Raw genomic sequence first — 25,000 nt, forward strand, 5'->3', positions numbered from 1 at the left:
GGTGATGGTGTTGCGGTGATGGTGATGGTGTTGCGGTGATGGTGTGATGGTGATGGTGTTGCGGTGATGGTGTTGCGGTGATGGTGATGGTGTTGCGGTGATGGTGTTGCGGTGATGGTGATGGTGTTGCGGTGATGGTGATGGTGTTGTGGTGATGGTGTGATGGTGATGGTGTTGCGGTGATGGCGATGGTGTTGTGGTGATGGTGTGATGGTGATGGTGTTGCGGTGATGGTGTTTTGCGGTGATGGTGATGGTGTTGCGTTGATGGTGTGATGGTGTTGCGGTGATGGTGTTATGGTGATGGTGTTGCGGTGATGGTGTGATGGTGATGGTGTTGCGGTGATGGTGATGGTGTTGCGGTGATGGTGTTATGGTGATGGTGTTGCGGTGATGCTGTGATGGTGATGGTGTTGCGGTGATGGCGTGATGGTGATAGTGTTGCGGTGATGGTGTTATGGTGATGGTGTGATGGTGATGGTGTTGCGGTGATGGTGATGGTGTTGTGGTGATGGTGATGGTGTTATGGTGATGGTGTTGCGGTGATGGCGTGATGGTGATAGTGTTGCGGTGATGGTGATGGTGTTGGTGTGTTGCGGTGATGGTGATGGTGTTGCGGTGATGGTGATGGTGTTGCGGTGATGGTGATGGTGTTGGTGTGTTGCGGTGATGGTGATGGTGTTGCGGTGATGGTGATGGTGTTGCGGAGATGGTGTGTTGCGGTGATGGTGATGGTGTTGCGGTGATGGTGATGGTGTTGCGGTGATGGTGTGTTGCGGTGATGGTGATGGTGTTACGGTGATGGTGATGGTGTTGCGGTGATGGTGTGTTGCGGTGATGGTGATGGTGTTGCGGTGATGGTGATGGTGTTGCGGTGATGGTGATGGTGTTGCGGTGATGGTGATGGTGTTGCGGTGATGGTGATGGTGTTGCGGTGATGGTGATGGTGTTGCGGTGATGGTGATGGTGTTGCGGTGATGGTGATGGTGTTGCGGTGATGGTGATGGTGTTGCGGTGATGGTGATGGTGTTGCGGTGATGGTGATGGTGTTATGGTGATGGTGATGGTGTTGGTGTGTTGCGGTGATGGTGTTGCGGTGATGGTGATGGTGTTGCGGTGATGATGATGGTGTGTTGCGGTGATGGTGATGGTGTTATGGTGATGGTGATGGTGTTGCGGTGATGGTGTGGTACCCCGCAGCGTACATCCACTCGAGCCAGATCATGGGCTGGGGTGAGAAGGCGATCGAGATCCGCTCGGTGGAGACGGGACACCTGGACGGAGTGTTCATGCACAAGCGTGCCCAGCGCCTCAAGTTCCTGTGTGAGAGGAATGACAAGGTGAGATACCCCCTAGCTAGACACCCCCTAGACACCCCCTAGCTAGACACCCCCTAGCTAGACACCCCCTAGCTAGACACCCCCTAGCTAGACACCCCCTAGCTAGACACCCCTAGCTAGACACCCCCTAGCTAGACACCCCCTAGACACCCCCTAGCTAGACACCCCCTAGACACCCCTAGCTAGACACCCCCTAGACACCCCCTAGCTAGACACCCCTAGACACCCCTAGCTAGACACCCCCTAGACACCCCCTAGCTAGACACCCCCTAGACAGACACCCCCTAGCTAGACACCCCCTAGACAGACACCCCCTAGCTAGACACCCCCTAGCTAAACATACCCCCTAGCTAGACACCCCCTAGCTAGACACCCCCTAGACACCCCCTAGCTAGACACCCCCTAGACACCCCCTAGCTAGACACCCCCTAGCTAGACACCCCCTAGGCTAGATACCCCCTAGCTAGACACCCCCTAGCTAGACACCCCCTAGACACCCCCTAGCTAGACACCCCCTAGACACCCCCTAGCTAGACACCCCCTAGCTAGACACCCCCTAGACACCCCCTAGCTAGACACCCCCTAGCTAGACACCCCCTAGCTAGACACCCCATAGACACCCCCTAGCTAGACACCCCTAGACACCCCCTAGCTAGACACCCCCTAGCTAGACACCCCTAGACACCCCCTAGCTAGACACCCCCTAGCTAGACACCCCCTAGACACCCCTAGCTAGACACCCCCTAGCTAGACACCCCCTAGCTAGACACCCCCTAGCTAGACACCCCCTAGCTAGACACCCCCTAGCTAGACACCCCCTAGACACTAGACACCCCCTAGCTAGACACCCCTAGCTAGACACCCCCTAGCTAGACACCCCCCTAGCTAGACACCCCCCTAGCTAGACACCCCCTAGCTAGACACCCCGTAGCTAGACACCCCCCTAGCTAGACACCCCCCTAGCTAGACACCCCCTAGACACCCCCTAGCTAGACACCCCCCTAGCTAGACACCCCCTAGACACCCCCTAGCTAGACACCCCCTAGACACCCCCTAGCTAGACACCCCCTAGACACCCCTAGCTAGACACCCCCTAGGCACCCCCTAGCTAGACACCCCCTAGACACCCCCTAGCTAGACACCCCCTAGCTAGACACCCCCTAGCTAGACACCCCCTAGCTAGACACCCCCTAGACACCCCCTAGCTAGACACCCCCCTAGCTAGACACCCCCTAGCTAGACACCCCCTAGCTAGACACCCCCTAGCTAGACACCCCCTAGCTAGACACCCCCTAGCTAGACACCCCCTAGCTAGACACCCCCTAGCCCTAGCTAGACACCCCCTAGCTAGACACCCACCTAACTAGACACCCCCTAGCTAGACACCCCCTAGACACCCCCCTAGCTAGACACCCCCTAGCTAGACACCCCCTAGCTAGACACCCCCTAGCTAGACACCCCCTAGCTAGACACCCCCCTAGCTAGACACCCCCTAGCTAGACACCCCCTAGCTAGACACCCCCTAGCTAGACACTCCCTAGCTAGACACCCCCTAGCTAGACACCCCCTAGCTAGACACCCCCTAGCTAGACACCCCCTAGACACCCCCTAGCTAGACACCCCCTAGACACCCCTAGACACCCCTAGACACCCCTAGACACCCCTAGACACCCATAGACACCCCCTAGACACCCCCAGACACCCCCTAGACACCCCCTAGACACCCCCCTAGACACCCCCTAGACACCCCTAGACACCCCCTAGACACCCCTAGACACCCCCTAGACACCCCTAGACACACCCCCTAGACACCCCTAGACACCCCCTAGACACCCCCTAGACACCCCTAGACACCCCCTAGACACCCCTAGACACCCCCTAGACACCCCCTAGACACACCCTAGACACACCCCTAGACACCCCTAGACACCCCCTAGACACCCCTAGACACCCCCTAGACACCCCCTAGACACCCCCTAGGACACCCCCTACACACCCCTAGATACCCCCTACACACCCCCCTAGACACCCCCTAGACACCCCTAGACACCCCCCTAGACACCCCCCTAGACACCCCTAGACACCCCCTAGACACCCCTAGACACCCTAGACACCCCCTAGACACCCCCTAGACACCCCTAGACACCCCCTAGACACACCCCTAGACACACCCCCTTGACACCCCCTAGACACCCCTAGACAGACCCCCTAGACACCCCTAGACACACCCCCTAGACACCCCCTAGACACCCCTAGACACCCCCTAGACACCCCCTAGACACCCCCTAGACACCCCTAGACACACCCCTAGACACCCCCTAGACACCCCTAGACACCCCCTAGACACCCCTAGACACCCCCTAGATACCCCTAGACACCCCTAGACACCCCCTAGACACCCCCTAGACACCCCTAGACACCCCCTAGACACCCCCTAGACACCCCTAGACCCCCTAGCTAGACACCCCCTAGACACCCCCTAGCTAGACACCCCCTAGCTAGACACCCCCTAGACACCCCCTAGACACCCCTAGACACCTCCTAGACACCCCTAGACACCCCCTAGACACCAACGAGACACCCCTAGACACCCCTAGACACCCCCTAGACACCCCTAGACACCCCTAGACACCCCTAGACACCCCCTAGACACCCCCTAGACACCCCCCTAGACACCCCTAGACACCCCTAGACACCCCCTAGACACCCCCTACACACCTCCTAGACACCCCCTAGACACCCCCTAGACACCCCCTAGACACACCCTAGACACCCCCTAGACACACCCCTAGACACTCCTAGACACCCCTAGACACCCCTAGACACCCCCTAGACACACCCCTAGACTCACCCCTAGACACACCCCTAGACACACCCCTAGACACCCCTAGACACCCCCTAGACACCCCCTAGACACCCCTAGACACCCCCTAGACACCCCCTAGACACCCCCTAGACACCCACATAGACACCCCTAGACACCCCCTAGACACTCCTAGACACCCCCTAGACACCCCCTAGACACCCCTAGACACCCCCCCTAGACACACCCCCTAGACACCCCCTAGACACCCCCTAGACACCCCTAGACACCCCCTAGACACCCCTAGACACCCCCTAGACACCCCCTAGACACCCCTAGACACACCCCTAGACACACCTAGACACACCCCCTAGACACACCCCCTAGACACCCCTAGACACCCCCTAGACACCCCCTAGACACCCCCCCTAGACACACCCCCTAGACACCCCCTAGACACCCCCTAGACACCCCTAGACACCCCTAGACACACCCCTAGACACACCTAGACAACCCCCCCTAGACACACCCCCTAGACACCCCTAGACACACCCTAAACACCCCCTAAACACCCCCTAGACACCCCCTAGACATCCCCTACACACCCCCTAGACACCCCTAGACACCCCCTACACACCCCCCTAGACACCCCCTAGACACCCCTAGACACCCCCTAGACACCCCTAGACACCCCCCCTAGACACCCCCCCTAGACACACCCTAAACACCCCCTAGACACCCACTAGACACCCCCTAGACACCCCTACACACCCCCCTAGACACCCCCTAGACACACCCCCTAGACACACCCCCTAGACACCCCCTAGACACCCCTAGACACCCCCTAGACACCCCCTAGACACCCCCTACACACCCCCTACACACCCCCTACACACCCCCCTAGACACCCCCTAGACACACCCCCTAGACACCCCCTAGACACCCCTAGACACCCCTACACACCCCCCTACACACCCCCCTACACACCCCTAGACACCCACTAGACACCCACTAGACACCCCCTAGACACCCCCTAGACACCCCCCTAGACACACCCCTAGACACCCCCTAGACACCCCCTAGACACCCCTAGACACACCCTAGACACCCCCTAGACACACCCCTAGACACTCCTAGACACCCCTAGACACCCCCTAGACACCCCCTAGACACCCCCTAGACACCCCCTAGACACCCCCTAGACACCCCCTAGACACCCCCTAGACACCCCCTAGACACCCCCTAGACACCCCCTAGACACCCCTAGACACCCCCTAGACACCCCCTAGACACACCCTAGACACCCCCTAGACACACCCCTAGACACCCCTAGACACCCCTAGACACCCCCTAGACACCCCCTAGACACCCCTAGACACCCTAGACACCCCCTAGACACCCCTAGACACCCCCTAGACACCCCCTAGACACCCCTAGACACCCCCTAGACACCCCCTAGACACCCCTAGACACCCCCTAGACACCCCCTACACACCCCCCTAGACACCCCCTAGACACACCCCCTAGACACCCCCTAGACACACCCCCTAGACACCCCCTAGACACACCCCCTAGACACCCCCTAGACACCCCCTAGACACGTGTGACGATCGCGTGCCCCCCTTCCCCCCTCCTCCCTCCAGGTGTTCTTCGCGTCGGTCCGATCGGGGGGCAGTAGCCAAGTTTACTTCATGACGCTCAACAGGACGTCCATCATGAACTGGTGAAGAGTGGTGGGGGGGGCGGGGCGAGTGGGGAGGGGGCGGGGCGAGTGGGGAGGGGCTACACCCCTTGTCCGAGGGAAGTGGGTGGAGGGAGGAGTGGGGCGGGGCCAGGGGGAGGGGGCGTGGCTCCTGGGCCTCCAGCCCCTCCCCCCCCCGAGCGAGAGATGTAAAATACACTGAGTTGGCGTCGTCACGTGGGGGGCGGGGGGGCGTGTTTATGGGACCCCCCCGACTTTACCCCCTCGAACCCCCTTTGCGTGCCCCCGTCACCCCCTCCCCCTTCTCACCAGCTCACCCCCCCGCCCCGCCCCCCCCCCCTAAACTCTCCCCACCGCGCCCCCCCCACCGCGCCCCCAAATTCCCCAGGCGTTTGCCGTTTTTGAGCCAAACTCTGAGCCCCCCCTCCTCCCCTCCCCTCCTCCCTCCCCTCCCCTCCCCTCCCCCTCCACCTCCCCCCTCTCCCCTCCTCCTCCTCCTCCTCCCCCTCTCCCTCCTCCCTCCTCCCCTCCCCCCTCCCTCCTCCCCTCCCCTCCCCTCCTCCCTCCCCCTCCTCCCCTCCCCTCCTCCCTCCCCCCCTCCCCCCCTCCCTCCCTCCCCCTCCCCTCCCCCTCCCCTCCCCCTCCCCACCCACTCACCCACCCACTCACCCACCCACTCACCCACCCACCTACCTAATCCTCACCCACTCACCCACCCACTCACCCACCCACTCACCTACCTAATCCTCACCCACCCACTCACCCACATAATCCTCACCCACCTAATCCTCACCCACTCACCCACCTACCTACCTAATCCTCACCCACTCACCCACTCACTCACCCACATAACCCTCACCCACTCACCCACCCACTCATCACCCACTCATCCACCCACTCACCTACCTAATCCTCACCCACCCACTCACCCACTCACTCACCCACATACTCCTCACCTACTCACCCACCCACTCACTCGCCTGTGCCTCACCCTGCTCACCACTAACCCTCACCCTCCCTTTCGCCCACCCCGTCTAACACTCACCCCTCTCACCAACCCACCAACCTCATCCTCACCACACTGAGCCCCCTCCCCCCATTTGTGTGTACACAACACTACACACACACACTACACACACACTTCACACACACACCATACACACACTACTCACACACTACACACACACTACACACACACACTACACACTACACACACACCACACACACACTACACACACTACACACACACACTATACACACTACACACACATACTACACTACACACACTACACACACACACTACACACACTACACACAAACACTACACACAAACACTACACACAAACACTACACACACACACTACACACACACCACACACACACACACACATATACACACACTATACACACACACTACACACACACTATACACACACTACACACACACTTTACACACACTACACACACACTACACACACACTACACACACTATACACACACACACACTACACACACACACTACACACACACTACACACACACTACACACACACACTACACACACACTACACACACTACACACATTATACACACTATACACACATACACTACACACACTACACACACACACTACACACACTACACACACACGCTACACACACACACTACACACACTACACACACACTATACACACACACACTACTCACACACACTACTCACACACACACACTATACACACACACACACACTAGTCACACACACACTAGTCTCACACACACACACTACACACACACTACACACGCACTACACATACTACACACACACACTACATACACACACTACACACACACTACACACACACTAAACACACACTACACACACACACTACACACACACTATACACACACTATACACACCATACACACACACTACACACACACACTATACACACTATACACACACACTACACACACACTATACACACACACACTACACACACACTATACACACACACACTACACACACACTATACACACACACTATACACACACACACAACACACACTACACACACACACTACACACACTACACACACACTATACACACACACTACACACACACTACTCACACACACGCACTACACACACACTACACATACTACACACACACACTACACACACACTACACACACACTAAACACACACTACACACACACACTACACACACACTATACACACACCATACACACACCATACACACACACTACACACACACTATACACACACACTACACACACACTACACACACACACTACACACACACTACACACACACTATACACACACACTACACTACACACACTACACTACACACACTACACACACACACTACACATACACTACACACACTACACACACACTACTCACACACTACACACACACTCTACACACACTCTACACACACACTACACACACACTACACACACACACTTTACACACTACACACACTACACACAAACACCACACACACACACTACACACACACTACACACACACACTACACACACACTACACACACTACACACCCCTCAACCCGTGCCCCTCACCCTGTGCCCCTCAACCCGTGCCCCTCACCCCGTGCCCCTTACCCCGTGCCCTCACCCCGTGCCCTCACCCCATGCCCTCACCCCTTGAACCTCACCCCGTGCCCTCACCCCGTGCCCTCAACCCGTACCCATCACCCCGTGCCCCTCACCCCGTGCCCCTCACCCCGTGCCCCTCACCCCGTGCCCCTCACCCCGTGCCCCTCACCCCGTGCCCTCAACCCGTGCCCTCAACCCGTGCCGCTCACCCAGTGCCCCTCACCCCGTGCCCTCAACCCGTGCCCCTCAACCCGTGCCCTTCACCCCGTGCCCCTCACCCCGTGCCCCTCAACCCGTGCCCTTCGCCCCGTGCCCCTCACCCCGTGCCCCTCAACCCGTGCCCTTCACCCCGTGCCCCTCAACCCGTGCCCTTCACCCCGTGCCCCTCACCCCGTGCCCCTCACCCCGTGCCCCTCACCCCGTGCCCCTCAACCCGTGCCCCTCACCCAGTGCCCCTCACCCCGTGCCCCTCAACCCGTGCCCTCAACCCGTGCCCTCAACCCGTGCCCTCAACCCGTGCCCCTCAACCCGTGCCCTCACCCCGTGCCCCTCAACCCGTGCCCCTCAACCCGTGCCCCTCACCCCGTGCCCATCACCCCGTGCCCCTCAACCCGTGCCCCTCACCTCATTCCGTTATCCGTGGGTGTGGGTTCTTGACCGGACATTGCGTGTTTAGGATACCTTGAGCCGATGATGATGTTAATGATGATGATGTTAACGATGTTAATGATGATGACGATGTTAGCGATGTTAATGATGATGATGTTAACGATGTTAATGATGATGACGATGTTAATGATGACGACGATGTTAAATGATGATGATGTTAATGATGACGACGATGTTAAATGATGATGATAATAATAATGTCTACAAGGGTACCAGTGTAAGTTGGATACCAGTCTCCCCTGAGTGTTCACTCGCACGCTCACCAAAGTTCACGATGGCCGGAGACACTGAGGGCATGGGCTCAGGCCCCGGGTCGATGAGGTGGTGGTGGAGGAGGAGGGAGACGAGGAGGAGGTGGAGGAGGTGGTGGAGGTGGTGGAGGAGGAGGTGACGGAGGTGGTGGTGGAGGAGGAGGAAGACGAGGAGGAGGTGGTGGAGGTGGAGGAGGTGGTGGAGGAGGTGGTGGAGGAGGAAGACGAGGAGGAGGTGGTGGAGGAGGTGGAGGAGGAGGAGGTGGAGGAGGAAGACGAGGAGGAGGTGGTGGTGGAGGTGGAGGAGGTGGTGGAGGAGGTGGTGGAGGAGGTGGTGGTGGAGGAGGAAGACGAGGAGGTGGTGGAGGAGGTGGAGGAGGGTGACATGGGGACTCACAAACAGGGTGAGGGTGGGTGAGAGAGGGTGGGTGGATGGATGGATGAGTAAGAGTGGGTGGGTGGATGGATGGGTGTGTGAGAGAGTGGGTGAGAGGGTGGGGGTGGGGTGGGTGAGAGTGGGTGGGTGGGTGAGAGGTAGTGGGTGTGAGAGTGGTAGTGGGTGGGTGGGTGAGAGTGGGAGTGGGTGGGTGGGTGGGTGAGAGTGGTAGTGGGTGGGTAAGTGAGAGTGGGTGGATGGGTGAGTGAGAGTGGGTGGGTGGATGGGTGAGTGAGAGTGGGTGGGTGAGAGTGGGTGGGTGAGTGGTAGTGGGTGGGTGAGTGAGTGTTAGTGGGTGGGTGAGTGGTAGTGGGTGGGTGGATGAGTGAGAGAGTGGATGGGTGAGGGAGAGTGGGTGGGTGAGCGGTAGTGGGTGGGTGAGAGAGTGGGGGTGGGTGGGTAAATGAGAGTGTGGGTGGGTGGATGGGTGGGTGAGAGTGGGTGAGTGAGTGGTAGTGGGTGAGTGTAAGAGTGAGAGTGGATGGGTAGGTGAGTGGTGGTGGGTGGTGAGTGGTGGGTGGGTGAGTGGGTGGGTGAGTGAGAGAGTGGGGAGTGAGCGGGTGGGTGAGTGAGCGAGTGAGAGAGTGGGTGAGTGAGTGAGTGGGTGAGTGAGAGAGTGGGTGGGTGAGTGAGTGGGTGAGTGAGAGAGTAGGTGGGTGGGTGAGTGAGAGAGTGGGTGGGTGAGTGAGTGAGTGGGTGAGTGAGAGAGTGGGTGAATGAGTGGGTGAGAGAGTGGGTGGGTGGGTGAGAGAGTGGGTGGGTGAGTGGGTGGGTGAGTGAGTGAGAGAGTGGGTGAGTGAGTGAGTGGGTGAGTGAGAGAGTGGGTGAGTGAGAGAGTGGGTGAGTGAGAGAGTGGGTGGGTGGGTGAGTGAGAGAGTGGGTGAGTGAGTGAGTGGGTGAGTGAGTGAGAGAGTGGGTGGGTGAGTTAGAGAGTGGGTGGGTGAGTGAGAGAGTGGGTGAGTGAGTGAGAGAGTGGGTGAGTGAGTGAGAGAGAGTGAGTGAGAGTGGGTGAGTGAGTGAGTGGTAGTGGTTTGCGTTACGCCGCGCTACGACCCGCGTCCTGAGTTCGATTCCCGCTCACGGCCACCAACACCACCAATGACGACTATCCGGAACGTGGTTCCGGGCCTCCCCTAGGTCGACTCGGCCTCGAATGAGTACGCACACTCACACGCACACTCACACGCGCACACACAGGCACACACACACGCGCACACTCACACACGCAGACCACGGTGGTGTTATGAATCACAGCGAGAGAGATGAACACGTGGTACACACAGGGCTAGTGACGTCATCGTCATCACATTGATGATCCTCATCCAGCAGTGGATAAGACCACGGTGTTGATATGAATCACAGCGAGAGAGATGAACACGTGGTACACACAGGTACGTCATCATCATCGTCACATTGATGATCCTCATCCAGCAGTGGATAAGACCACGGGTGTTGATATGAATCACAGCGAGAGAGAGATGAACACGTGGTACACACAGGGCTAGTGACGTCATCATCGTCACATTGATGATCCTCATCCAGCAGTGGATAAGACCACGGTGTTGATATGAATCACAGCGAGAGAGAGATGAACACGTGGTACACACAGGGCCAGAGACGTCATGAATGAAATTGATCCGCACGCCGATTGGCTGCCCGCTAATTGGCCGTGTCCATAATTACACCCCGACCCACCCACCACCCCCACCACCCACTACCCCCCACCACCCCCACCCACCCCCTGGTGGGTGGCGACTACCCCCCCCAGCCACCCACCCACCCTGCCTGCTGAGCGCAGCGAGCCACAACTCAACTCTCTCTCGACTCGCACGGGATCCACGTCTTTCGCTGTCTGTCCGTGTCACGTGCTCACCACCTGGTCCACCACCACGTGGTCCACCACCATCACCACGTGTTCCACCATCACCACGTGGTCCACCACCATCACCACGTGTTCCACCACCACCACGTGGTCCACCACCACCACCATCACCACGTGTTCCACCATCACCACGTGTTCCACCATCACCATCACCACGTGATCCACCTCCATCACCACGTGGTCCACCACCACCATCACCACGTGGTCCACCACCACCATCACCACGTGGTCCACCACCACCATCACCACGTGGTCCACCACCACCATCACCACGTGATCCACCACCACCATCACAACGTGATCCACCACCACCATCACCACGTGGTCCACCACCACCACCACGTGGTCCACCACCACCACCATCACCACGTGGTCCACCACCATTGTTATCATCATCAGCTGCTGCTGATCGTCATCATCATCATCAGCTGATGATGATGATGAGGGGAGGGGTCGTGGGAGACCTCCCGGCGGCTGCCCCCCACACCTCGTCAGCTCGCCTCTTCCGCGTCGTTCGCCTCGACTCGACAACAACAACAACAACAACCACAACAGCAGCAACAACAACCACAGCAGCAACAACAACAACAACAACCACGGGGAGGAGAGGGCGGTGGGCGTGCGTGGAGTTCAGCGAGAAAGAGGCACAACCACCACCACAACCACCACAACAACCACCACAACCACCACAACAACCACCACCACGACAACCACCACGACAACAACCACCACAACCTTCAACAACAACCTCAACAACCACTTCAACATCAACCTCCACAATCACTTCAACAACAACCTCAACAACCACCACCACTTCAGCAAAAACCTCAACAACCACCACCACTTCAACAACAACAACCACAACAACCACCACCACTTCAACAACACCTCAACAACCACCACTTCAACAACAACCTCAACAACCACCACCACTTCAACAACAACCTCAACAACCACCACCACTTCAGCAACAACCTCAACAACCACCACCACTTCAACAACAACCTCAACAACCACCACCACTTCAACAACAACCTCACCAACCACCACCACTTCAGCAAAAACCTCAACAACCACCACTTCAACAACAACCACAACAACCAACACCACTTCAGCAACAACCTCAACAACCACCACCACTTCAACAACAACCTCAACAACCACCACCACTTCAGCAACAAACCTCACAACCACCACCACTTCAACAACAACCTCAACAACCACCACCACTTCAACAACAACCTCAACAACCACCACCACTTCAACAACAACCTCAACAACCACCACCACTTCAACAACAACCTCAACAACCACCACCACTTCAACAACAACCTCAACAACCACCACCACTTCAACAACAACCTCAACAACCACCACTTCAACAACAACCTCAACAACCACCACCACTTCAACAACAACCTCAACAACCACCACCACTTAAACAACAACCACCACTTCAACAACAACTTCAACAACCACCACCACTTCAACAACAACCTCAACAACCACCACTTCAACAACAACCTCAACAACCACCACCACCACTTCAACAACAACCTCAACAACCACCACCACTTCAACAACAACCTCAACAACCACCACCACTTCAACAACAACCACAACAACCAACACCACTTCAGCAACAACCTCAACAACCACCACCACTTCAACAACAACCTCAACAACCACCACCACTTCAGCAACAACCTCAACAACCACCACCACTTCAACAACAACCTCAACAACCACCACCACTTCAACAACAACCTCAACAACCACCACCACTTCAACAACAACCTCAACAACCACCACCACTTCAACAACAACCTCAACATCCACCACCACTTCAACAACAACCTCAACAACCACCACCACTTCAACAACAACCTCAACAACCACCACCACTTCAACAACAACCTCAACAACCACCACCACTTCAACAACAACCTCAACAACCACCACTTCAACAACAACCTCAACAACCACCACCACTTCAACAACAACCACAACAACCACCACCACTTCAACAACAACCTCAACCACCACCACTTCAACAAAAACCTCAACAACCACCACCACCACTTCAACAACAACCTCAACAACCACCACCACTTCAACAACAACCTCAACAACCACCACCACTTCAACAACAACCACAACAACCACCACCACTTCAACAACAACCACACCAACCACCACCACTTCAACAACAACCACAACAACCACCACCACTTCAACAACAACCTCAACAACCACCACCACTTCAACAACAACCTCAACAACCACCACCACTTCAACAACAACCTCAACAACCACCACCACTTCAACAACAACCTCAACAACCACCACCACTTCAACAACAACCTCAACAACCACCACCACTTCAACAACAACCTCAACAACCACCACCACCACCACTTCAACAACGACCTCAACAACCACCACCACTTCAGCAACAACCTCAACAACCACCACCACTTCAACAACAACCTCAACAACCACCACCACTTCAACAACAACCTCAACAACCACCACCACATCAACCACCACGACAACAACTTCCATAACCACTGCAACTCCCATATCAGCCACGGCATCATCATCGCCAGCTACAACATCATCATCACCAGCTACAACATCATCATCAGCCACAACATCATCATCAGCTACAACATTATCACCTACATTATGAGCTACATCATCATCAGCTACATCATCATCATTATTAGCTACATCACCAGCTACATCATCATCATCAGCTACATCATCATCATCATCAGCTACAACATCAATCACCTACATTATCAGCTACATCATCATCAGCTACATCATCAGCTACAACATCATCATCAGCTACAACATCAATCACCTGCATTATCAGCTACATCATCATCATCAGCTACATCATCATCAGCTTCATCATCATCAGCTGCATCATCATCATCATTAGCTGCATCATCATCAGCTACATCATCAGCTGCATCATCATCAGCTACATCATCAACATCATCATCAGCTACATCATCAGCTACATCATCATCATCAGCTGCATCATCATCATCAGCTACATCATCAGCTACATCATCATCATCATCAGCTGCATCATCATCAGCTACATCATCATCAGCTACAACATCATCATCAGCTACATCATCAGCATCAGCTGCATCATCATCAGCTACATCATCAGCTACATCATCAGCTGCATCATCATCAGCTGCATCATCATCAGCTACATCATCATCATCAGCTACATCATCATCATCAGCTACATCATCATCATCAGCTACATCATCAGCTGCATCATCATCAGCTACATCATCAGCTGCATCATCATCAGCTGCATCATCATCAGCTACATCATCAGCTACATCATCATCAGCTACATCATCATTATCATCAGCTACATCATCATCATTAGCTACATCATCATTAGCTACATCATCATCAGCTGCATCATCATCATCTACAACATCACCAGCTACAATATCATCATCAGCTACATCATCAGCTGCATCATCATCAGCTACATCATCAGCATCATCATCAGCTACATCATCATCATCAGCTACATCATAAGCTGCATCATTATCAGCTACATCATCATCAGCTACATCATCATCAGCTACATCATCAGCATCATCATCAGCTACATCATCAGCTACATCATCATCATCAGCTACATCATCATCAGCTGCTACATCATCATCTGCTACATCATCAGCTACATCATCATCATCAGCTACATCATCATCAGCTACATCATCATGATCAGCTACATCATCATGATCAGCTACATCATCATGATCAGCTACATCATCATGATCAGCTACATCATCATGATCAGCTACATCATCAGCTACATCATCAGCTGCATCATCATCAGCTACAACATCATCATCAGCTGCATCATCATCAGCTGCATCATCATCAGCTACAACATCATCATCAGCTACATCATCAGCTGCATCGTCATCATCAGCTACAACGTCATCATCAGCTACATCGTCATCATCAGCTACAACGTCACCATCAGCTACATCATCATCTTCAGCTACATCATCATCATCAGCTACATCATCATCAGCTGCATCATCATCAGCTACATCATCATCAGCTACATCATCATCAGCTACAACATCATCATCATCAGCTACATCATCATCAGCTACATTATCAGCTACATCATCATCAGCTACAACATCATCATCAGCTACAACATCATCAGCTACAACATCATCAGCTACAACATCATCTGCATCATCATCACCATCAGCTACAACATCATCATAAGCTACAACATCACCATCAGCTACAACATCATCATCAGCTACATCATCATCATCATCTGCATCATCATCACCATCAGCTACAACATCACCAGCAGCTACAACATCATCATCAGCTACAACATCACCATCAGCTACATCATCATCATCAGCTACATCATCATCATCAGCTACAACATCACCATCAGCTACATCATCATCTTCAGCTACATCATCATCAGCTACATCATCATCAGCTGCATCATCATCAGCTACATCATCATCAGCTACATCATCATCATCAGCTACAACATCATCAGCTACATCATCATCATCATCAGCTACATCATCAGCTACATCATCATCAGCTACAACATCATCATCAGCTACAACATCATCATCATCTGCATCATCATCACCATCAGCTACAACATCATCATCAGCTACAACATCACCATCAGCTACAACATCATCATCAGCTACATCATCATCATCATCTGCATCATCATCACCATCAGCTACAACATCATCATCAGCTACAACATCACCATCAGCTACAACATCACCATCAGCTACATCATCATCAGCTACATGAACATCATCATCGGCTACATCAACATCATCATCGGCTACATGAACATCATCATCGGCTACATGAACATCATCATCATCAGCTGCATCATCATCATCAGCTATCCCTGTCCCCTCCCCCCATATCCCTCACAGCCCCCCCCTGGACCCCGCTGGGGTCTCTGTGACCCCCTCACCAAGGGGACCCAGGACCCCCTCGCCAAGGGGACCCTGGACCCCCTCGCCAAGGGGACCCTGGACCGCCTCGCCAAGGGGACCCTGAACCCCCTCGTCAAGGGGACCCTGGACCCCCTCGCCAAGGGGACCCTGGACCCTCTCGCTAAGGGGACCCAGGACCCCCTTACCAAGGGGACCCAGGACCCCCTCGCTAAGGGGACCCTGGACCCCCTCGTCAAGGGGACCCTGGACCCCCTCGCCAAGTGGACCCTGGACCCCCTCGCCAAGGGGACCCTGGACCCCCTCGTCAAGGAGACCCTGGACCCCCTCGTCAAGGGGACCTTGGACCCCCTCGTCAAGGGGACCCTGGACCCCCTCGTCAAGGGGACCCTGGACCCCCTCGTCAAGGGGACCCTGGACCCCCTCGCCAAGGGGACCCTGAGCCAGAGGCGCCGCCCTGCCCCGCTGCAGCTGAAGGGGACCCCCAGCGAGGTGTTTGTGTTCCCTGGGGGGTCCGGGACCCCCAGCGAGGGGTTTGTGTTCCCTGGGGGGTCTGGGGCCCCCTCGTCACCCCCGGCAACACTCGGGGGTCTGCGGTCCCCTCGCGGAGCCAGGCAAGCCGAACCCCGGTGAGTTGGTGAGTGAGTGGGTGAGTTGGTGAGTGAGTTGGTGAGTGAGTTGGTGGGTGATTTGGTGGGTGAGTTGGTGGGTGAGTTGGTGGGTGAGTTGGTGGGTGAGTTGGTGAGTGAGTTGGTGGGTGAGTTGGTGAGTGAGTTGGTGAGTGAGTTGGTGATTGAGTGGGTGAGTTGGTGAGTGAGTTGGTGAGTGAGTTGGTGGGTGAGTTGGTGGGTGAGTTGGTGAGTGAGTTGGTGGGTGAGTTGGTGGGTGAGTTGGTGAGTGAGTTGGTGGGTGAGTTGGTGGGTGAGTTGGTGGGTGAGTTGGTGGGTGAGTTGGTGGGTGAGTTGGTGGGTGAGTTGGTGAGTGAGTTGGTGAGTGAGTTGGTGAGTGAGTTGGTGAGTTGGTGGGTGAGTTGGTGAGTGAGTTGGTGAGTGAGTTGGTGGGTGAGTTGGTGAGTGAGTTGGTGAGTGAGTTGGTGAGTGTGGGTGAGTGAGTTGGTGAGTGAGTTGGTGGGTGAGTTGGTGGGTGAGTTGGTGAGTGAGTTGGTGGGTGAGTTGGTGGGTGAGTTGGTGAGTGAGTTGGTGAGTGAGTTGGTGGGTGAGTTGGTGAGTGAGTTGGTGGGTGAGTTGGTGGGTGAGTTGGTGGGTGAGTTGGTGGGTGAGTTGGTGAGTGAGTTGGTGGGTGAGTTGGTGAGTGAGTTGGTGGGTGAGTTGGTGAGTGAGTTGGTGGGTGAGTTGGTGAGTGACGGGGTGGAGGGGTGAGTGGGTGGGTGAGTTGGTGAGTGAGTTGGTGGGTGAGTTGGTGGGTGAGTTGGTGGGTGAGTTGGTGGGTGAGTTGGTGGGTGAGTTGGTGAATGAGTTGGTGGGTGAGTTGGTGGGTGAGTTGGTGGGTGATTTGGTGGGTGAGTTGGTGAGTGACGGGGTGGAGGGGTGAGTTGGTGGGTGAGTTGGTGGGTGAGTTGGTGGGTGAGTTGGTGAGTGTGGGTGGGTGAATTGGTGAGTGAGTTGGCGAGTGAGTTTGTAGGTGAGTTGGTGGGTGAGTTGGTGAGTGACGGGGTGGAGGGGTGAGTTGGTGGGTGAGTTGGTGAGTGAGTTGGTGGGTGAGTTGGTGGGTGAGTTGGTGAGTGAGTTGGTGAGTGATTTGGTGGGTGAGTTGGTGAGTGAGTTGGTGGGTGAGTTGGTGGGTGAGTTGGTGGGTGAGTTGGTGGGTGAGTTGGTGAGTGTGGGTGGGTGAATTGGTGAGTGAGTTGGCGAGTGAGTTGGTGGGTGATTTGGTGAGTAACGGGGTGGAGGGGTGAGTTGGTGGGTGAGTTGGTGGGTGAATTGGTGAGTGTGGGTGGGTGAGTGAGTTGGTGAGTGAGTTGCTGAGTGTGGGTGGGTGAGTTTGTGGGTGAGTTGGTGAATGAGTTGGTGACTGACGGGGTGGAGGGGTGAGTTGGTGGGTGAGTGAGTTGGTGGGTAAGTTGGTGAGTGAGTTGGTGGGTGAGTTGGTGAGTGGTGGGGTGGAGGGGTGAGTTGGTGGGTGAGTTGGTGAGTGAGTTGGTGGGTGAGTTGGTGAGTGATGGGGTGGAGGGGTGAGTTGGTGGGTGAGTGTGGGTGAGTGAGTTGGTGAGAGAGGGGGTGGGTGAGTTAGTGAGTGAGTTGGTGAGTGAGTTTGTGAGTGTGGGTGAGTGAGTTGGTGAGTGTGGGTGAGTGAGTTGGTGAGTGTGGGTGAGTGAGTTGGTGAGTGTGGGTGAGTGAGTTGGTGAGTGTGGGTGAGTGAGTTGGTCAGTGTGGGTGAGTGAGTTGGTGAGAGAGGGGTGAATGAGTGGGTGAGTGAGTTGGTGAGTGTGGGTGAGTGAGTTGGTGAGTGTGGGTGAGTGAGTTGGTGAGTGTGGGTGAGTGAGTTGGTGAAAGAGGGGGGTGAGTGAATGAGTAGGTGAGTTAGAAGGTGGGTGAGTGTGGATGATGTGTGAGTTGGTGGGTGAGTGAATGAGTAGGTGGGTGAGTGAATGAGTGGATAGGTGAGTGAATGAGTGGATGGGTGAGTAGGTGGGTGAGTGAATGAGTAGGTGGGTGAGTGAATGAGTGGATGAGTGAGTAGGTGGGTGAGTGAATGAGTGGATGGGTGAGTGAATGAGTGGATAGGTGAATAAATGAGTGGATGGGTGAGTAGGTTGGTGAGTGAATGAGTGGATGAGTAAGTGGGTGAGTGAATGAGTGGATGGGTGAATGAATGAGTGGATGAGTGAGTAGGTGAGTGAGTAGGTGGGTGAGTGTGTACGCGTGTGTGTGTCAGCGTGCAAGCCTGCCAGCCAAATGCAAACAAGGAGGCTTTCACAGCACGCTTGTGAAACACACTGGCACACTATCACAGAGACACAGTGTGTGTGTGTGTGAACATCGCCACTGGGGGAGACAAAGGCGGCCGGGCGTGGTGCTGGTAGCCACCCACCCCCTCGTGTGCCACAGTGCCGGTAGCCTTCATAGGCGGTGCTCGCTTAACAGCACTTGCCCCTACAGTCTGTTACAGGCTGGACGGGGGATCTTTGTCTGTGTCTACCTTCATAGGTGCTGCTAGTCGCTACTAACAGCACTTGCCCCAGCAGTCTGTAGAGGCTACACGGGGGATCTTTGTCTGTGTCTACCTTCATAGGTGCTGCTACTCGCTACTAACAGCACTTGCCCCAGCAGTCTGTAGAGGCTACACGGGGGACCTTTGTCTGTGTCTACCTTCATAGCTGCTGCTGCTACTCGCTACTAACAGCACTTGCCCCTACAGTCTGTAGAGGCTACACGGGGGACCTTTGTCTGTGTCTACCTTCATAGCTGCTGCTACTCGCTACTAACAGCACTTGCCCCAGCAGTCTGTAGAGGCTACACGGGGGAGCTTTGTCTGTGTCTGTGTGTGAGTGTTGTTGTTGTGAGTCGTTGAACACCAACTCCTGTGTCGGGATGAAATTACACGGGGAGGTGAGGCCAGAACTCACAATCACTCACTTCATTACACACACACATACACATATACACACACATACACACTCACAATCACTCACTTCATTACACACACACACATACACACACACATACACACACATACACACTCACAATCACTCACTTCATTACACACACACATACACACACATACACACACATACACACTCACAATCACTCACTTCATTACACACACACACATACACACATACACACACACATACACACTCACAATCACTCACTTCATTACACACACATACACACATACACACACACATACACACTCACAATCACGCACTTCATTACACACACACATACACACAGACATACACACACATACACACTCACAATCACTCACTTAATTACACACACATACACACACACATACACACACACATACACACACACATACACACACACATACACACACACACATACACACACATACACACACATATACACACACATACACACACATACACACTCAATCACTCACTTCATTACACACACACAAATACACACACATATACACACACACATACGCACACTCACAATCACTCACTTCATTACACACACACTTACACACAGACACACACACACATACACACACATACACACAAATACACACACTACATACACACACTACATACACACACATACACACATACACACACACACATACAAACACACATACACACACATACACACACACGCATACATACACGCATACACGCATACATACACGCATACACACACACATACACGCATACATACACACATACATACACACACACACATATACACACACAACAACAACAACCGCCATTCGCCACTAAGTGGCGGTGACGTCACCACGACGCTTGTGCCAGGCTATGTGCACCCTGAGGTCACGTGAAGTGTCGAACGCCCGCTGGCAGGAGGTCACGGGGCAGACCCAGGTGCCACGGGTCGACTGACTGAGATGACTGGCTGATGCACCACCTGTGCCCCCTACTGTGCCAATCTGCTGTGCTTTAGCCACCCGGCGCTCCGCTCGTTGTTGTGAGCGTCGCTCCTCCGCCCTCCGTTGTTGTTGGAGGGCGACTACCCCCAACTGCCCAGTAGCATCCTTCATGAGCCTCCTCCACAGAGGTCGATCTTGACACCGCTGGTACCAGTCATCGGCAAGTCCACTCAGCTCCACGTCCGCCTGTACCACATCACTCCATCTCTTCTCTAGCCCGTGCCGCGCCCGCTTAGCCCCCTCAATCCGGCCGAACAAAAGCTGTTTCGGCATGCGTTGGCTGGGCATGCGGGCTACATTACCCAGCCATCGCAGCCTTGCCCGCCGGAGGAGCTCACCGATGGGACCTTGCCCAGATCTTTCAAGGATTTGTGAGCTCCTCACACAATCCAGTCTGGTTAAACCCAGGATGGATCGTAGGCAGGCCAGCCTAAATGTTTCTAACCGGCGAAGATGTTCCATTAGGGGGGTCCACGTTTCGCAAGCGTAGAGAAGGGAGGGAATGACCGTGGCCGAGAAGACCTAAAGCTTAGTGCGAAGCGACAGACCAGGTAGCTTCCACACAGCGTTACGCAACCGATGAAAATATATTGCCGCTCGACTGATTCGGAGTGAGACCTCTGCTGTTAAACTGGAGCCAGTCATAAGCACACTACCCAGGTATGGGAAACTCTCCACTCTCTCCACAACTGCCCCATCACCGATTGGGAGTTGTGGGGGTGGAGTGTCCGATGGTACAAAATACCCAGGCAGGTGCTTAGTTTTGGTGGGGCTGATGGTAAGGCCTCACCTCTTAGTGGCACGCTCCAGTCTCAGCAGCAGCGTCTCCAACTCCTCCTCTGACTGAGCAGCTATTACCAAATCATCAGCATACATAACGTGGTTGACCAATAGGGAGCCATCCCTTGACCGCACCCGGGCATCGATCAGCCTCCCATTATATCTGTACCATATGGAGATTCCCCCGGTACAGCTATTGAAGGCTTCACGAACTACGTGGTCAAAATAGATGTTAAATAATGTGTGAGCCAGAGGACATCCCTGTCGCACCCCAAGGCGTACAGGGAATGGCTCTGACTCCCGGCCACGTAGTTATACCCGGGCCCGTTCACCATCATGAAGGTCCTTAATGATCGTGAGCAGAGGGTCAGGTACTCCAAAAGCACGAAGAACGACCCAGAGCCCAGGCCTACTGATGGTATCATAGGCCTTGACCAGGTCAATAAAGCAGAGATGTAGGTCTTGTTGGAATTCCCTACACCTCTGCTGTAGCAGACGGAAAGGAAATATGGCATCTGTGCAGGACCGCCCTTTCCTGAAACCGCATTGGGGCTCCACAAGCCTCTCCTCAGCGTGCCTGAATAATCCTTGCCAGGACCTTTCCCGGCACACTGAGGAGTGAGATGCCCCTGTAGTTGTTACAGTCTGTGCGGTCCCCCTTCTTAAAGAGGGGGACCACCAGCGGCCCAGACCGTTGTTATGATGTCATATAGGGCAGTCTGTGCACAAACGCCACCCTCCCTCAGCATTTCGCTTGGGAGATCATCTCTGCCCGCTGCCTTTCCTGGTCTCAGACTCCGGATCGCCTTCAGTACTTCCTCAACAGATGGCACCTCAGCCAGCCACTCACAGGGGGTGACTTCTTCCAATATTTGAGGCACCGCAGCCTCAGCAGGGTCATCCTCACTTTGTGCCACGATGTTTTCCTGGCTGAGGGATTTTCCCTCCCCCAGGACCTCACAGAAATGCTCAGCAAATCTGCAAACCTGTTCCTGGGGGTCGGAGATTGGATCACCTTTTTTCCCCTAATGATGGTACACACGTACGCACACACACGTACGCACGCACACGTACGCACGCACACGTACGCACGCACACGCACGCACGCACACGTACGCACGCACACGTACGCACGCACACAAAGATCCCCCATATAGCCTTAACAGACTGTAGGGGCAAGTGCTGTTAGCGAGCACCTATGAAGGCCGGAACGGTACACGAGGGGGTGGGTGGCCAGCACCACGCCCGACCGCCTTTGTCTCCCTAGTGGCAATGTTTACACACCGCACCAGGTACTCATTTGAAGCTGAGTCGACCTAGGGGAGGCCCGGGAACGGTTCAGATAATCGTCACTGGTGTTGGCCGTGAGCGGGAATCGAACCTGTGTCGCCGGGTTCATAGCGCAGCGCGCTAACCGCTACACTACCGCTCCCCACAACGCACAGACACACACACACATACACACACATACACACACATATACACACATACATACACACACATACACACACACATACACACACATACTCACACATACACACACAAACACACACATACATACACACTCTCATACACACTCTCATACATACATACACACTCAAAGTCACTCGCTTCATTACATACACACTGACATACAAAGACAAAGATCCCCCGTGTAGCCTTAACAGACTTTAGGGGCAAGTGCTGTTAGCGAGCACCTATGAAGGCTGTCTGTGGTTCTCTGTGTGAGTCTGTGGGTCTCTGTGTGAGTCTATGGGTCTCTGCGTGAGTCTCTGTGTGAGTCTGTGGCTCTCTGTGTGAGTCTGTGGGTCTCTGTGTGAGTCTGTGGGTCTCTGTATAAGTCTGTGGGTCTCTGTGTGAGTCTGTGGGTCTCTGCGTGAGTCTGTGGGTCTCTGTGTAAGTCTGTGGGTCTCTGTGTGAGTCTGTGGGTCTCTCTGTGAGTCTGTGGGTCTCTGTGTGAGTCTGTGGGTCTCTGTGTAAGTCTGTGGGTCTCTGTGTGAGTCTGTGGCTCTCTGTGTGAGTCTGTGGCTCTCTGCGTGAGTCTCTGTGTGAGTCTGTGGGTCTCTGTGTGAGTATGTGGGTCTCTGTGTGAGTCTGTGGGTCTCTGCATGAGTCTGTGGGTCTCTGCGTGAGTCTGTGGGTCTCTGTGTGAGTCTGTGGGTCTCTGTGTAAGTCTGTGGGTCTCTGTGTGAGTCTGTGGGTCTCTGCGTGAGTCTGTGGGTCTCTGTGTGAGTCTGTGGGTCTCTGTGTGAGTCTGTGGGTCTCTGTGTGAGTCTGTGGGTCTCTGTGTGAGTCTGTGGGTCTCTGTAAATAACCGATGGTAGTTGTAGTCACTAAACATGGTTGATTGTGGTTGTGGTGATGGTGGTTGATTTTGATTGATTGTGATTGGTTGTGGTGGTAGTTGTGGTGGTGGTTGTGGTAGTGGTTGATTGTGGTGGTGGTTGTGGTTCTCAGATCGGCAGGACTCGGTGCAATGTCCATCGATCAAAAGATTGAGCAAGCTATGGTATGATTACTCACCACCACTCACCACCACCACTCACCTACAACCACTCACCCACCACTCACCAACACTCACCACCACTCACACACACTCACCACCACTACTCACCACAACTAATCACCCACCCACACTCACGCATACTCACCACCACCACTCACACACACTCACCACCACTACTCACCTACAACCACTCACCCACCACTCACCAACACTCACCACCACTCACACACACTCACCACCACTACTCACCACAACTAATCACCCACCTACACTCACACATACTCACCACCACCACTCACCACCATTCACCACCACCACTCACCTACAACCACTCACCCACCACTCACCAACACTTACCACCACTCACGCACACTCACCACCACT

General features: G+C 54.5%; 2 protein-coding genes across 2 annotated transcripts in view; both read left to right on the forward strand.

The window, feature by feature from the left end:
• The first annotated feature begins 1,153 nt into the window (after window positions 1-1,153).
• LOC142922594 (traf2 and NCK-interacting protein kinase-like) lies at window positions 1,154-5,921 on the forward strand. The gene is made up of 2 exons (XM_076063409.1): window positions 1,154-1,339; window positions 5,786-5,921. Exons 1-2 carry the CDS (start codon window positions 1,181-1,183, stop codon window positions 5,867-5,869), a joined length of 243 nt encoding a protein of 80 aa, XP_075919524.1. The 5' UTR covers window positions 1,154-1,180; the 3' UTR covers window positions 5,870-5,921.
• Window positions 5,922-9,427: 3,506 nt separating this feature from the next.
• The window catches only part of LOC142922595 (uncharacterized), a 16,592-nt gene continuing 1,019 nt past the window's right edge, over window positions 9,428-25,000 (forward strand). Inside the window, exons 1-3 of the mRNA XM_076063410.1 lie at window positions 9,428-9,474; window positions 15,234-17,366; window positions 24,568-24,619. Coding sequence (XP_075919525.1) covers window positions 9,428-9,474; window positions 15,234-17,366; window positions 24,568-24,619 — 2,232 coding nt within the window. The remainder of the gene's footprint in view (window positions 9,475-15,233; window positions 17,367-24,567; window positions 24,620-25,000) is intronic.

Source organism: Petromyzon marinus, unplaced genomic scaffold, assembly GCF_048934315.1.
Source record: "Petromyzon marinus isolate PM22_M1 ecotype Great Lakes invasive population unplaced genomic scaffold, UKy_Petmar_22M1.pri1.0 PM_Scaffold_113, whole genome shotgun sequence".
NCBI classification, from domain to species: Eukaryota; Metazoa; Chordata; class Hyperoartia; order Petromyzontiformes; family Petromyzontidae; genus Petromyzon; species Petromyzon marinus.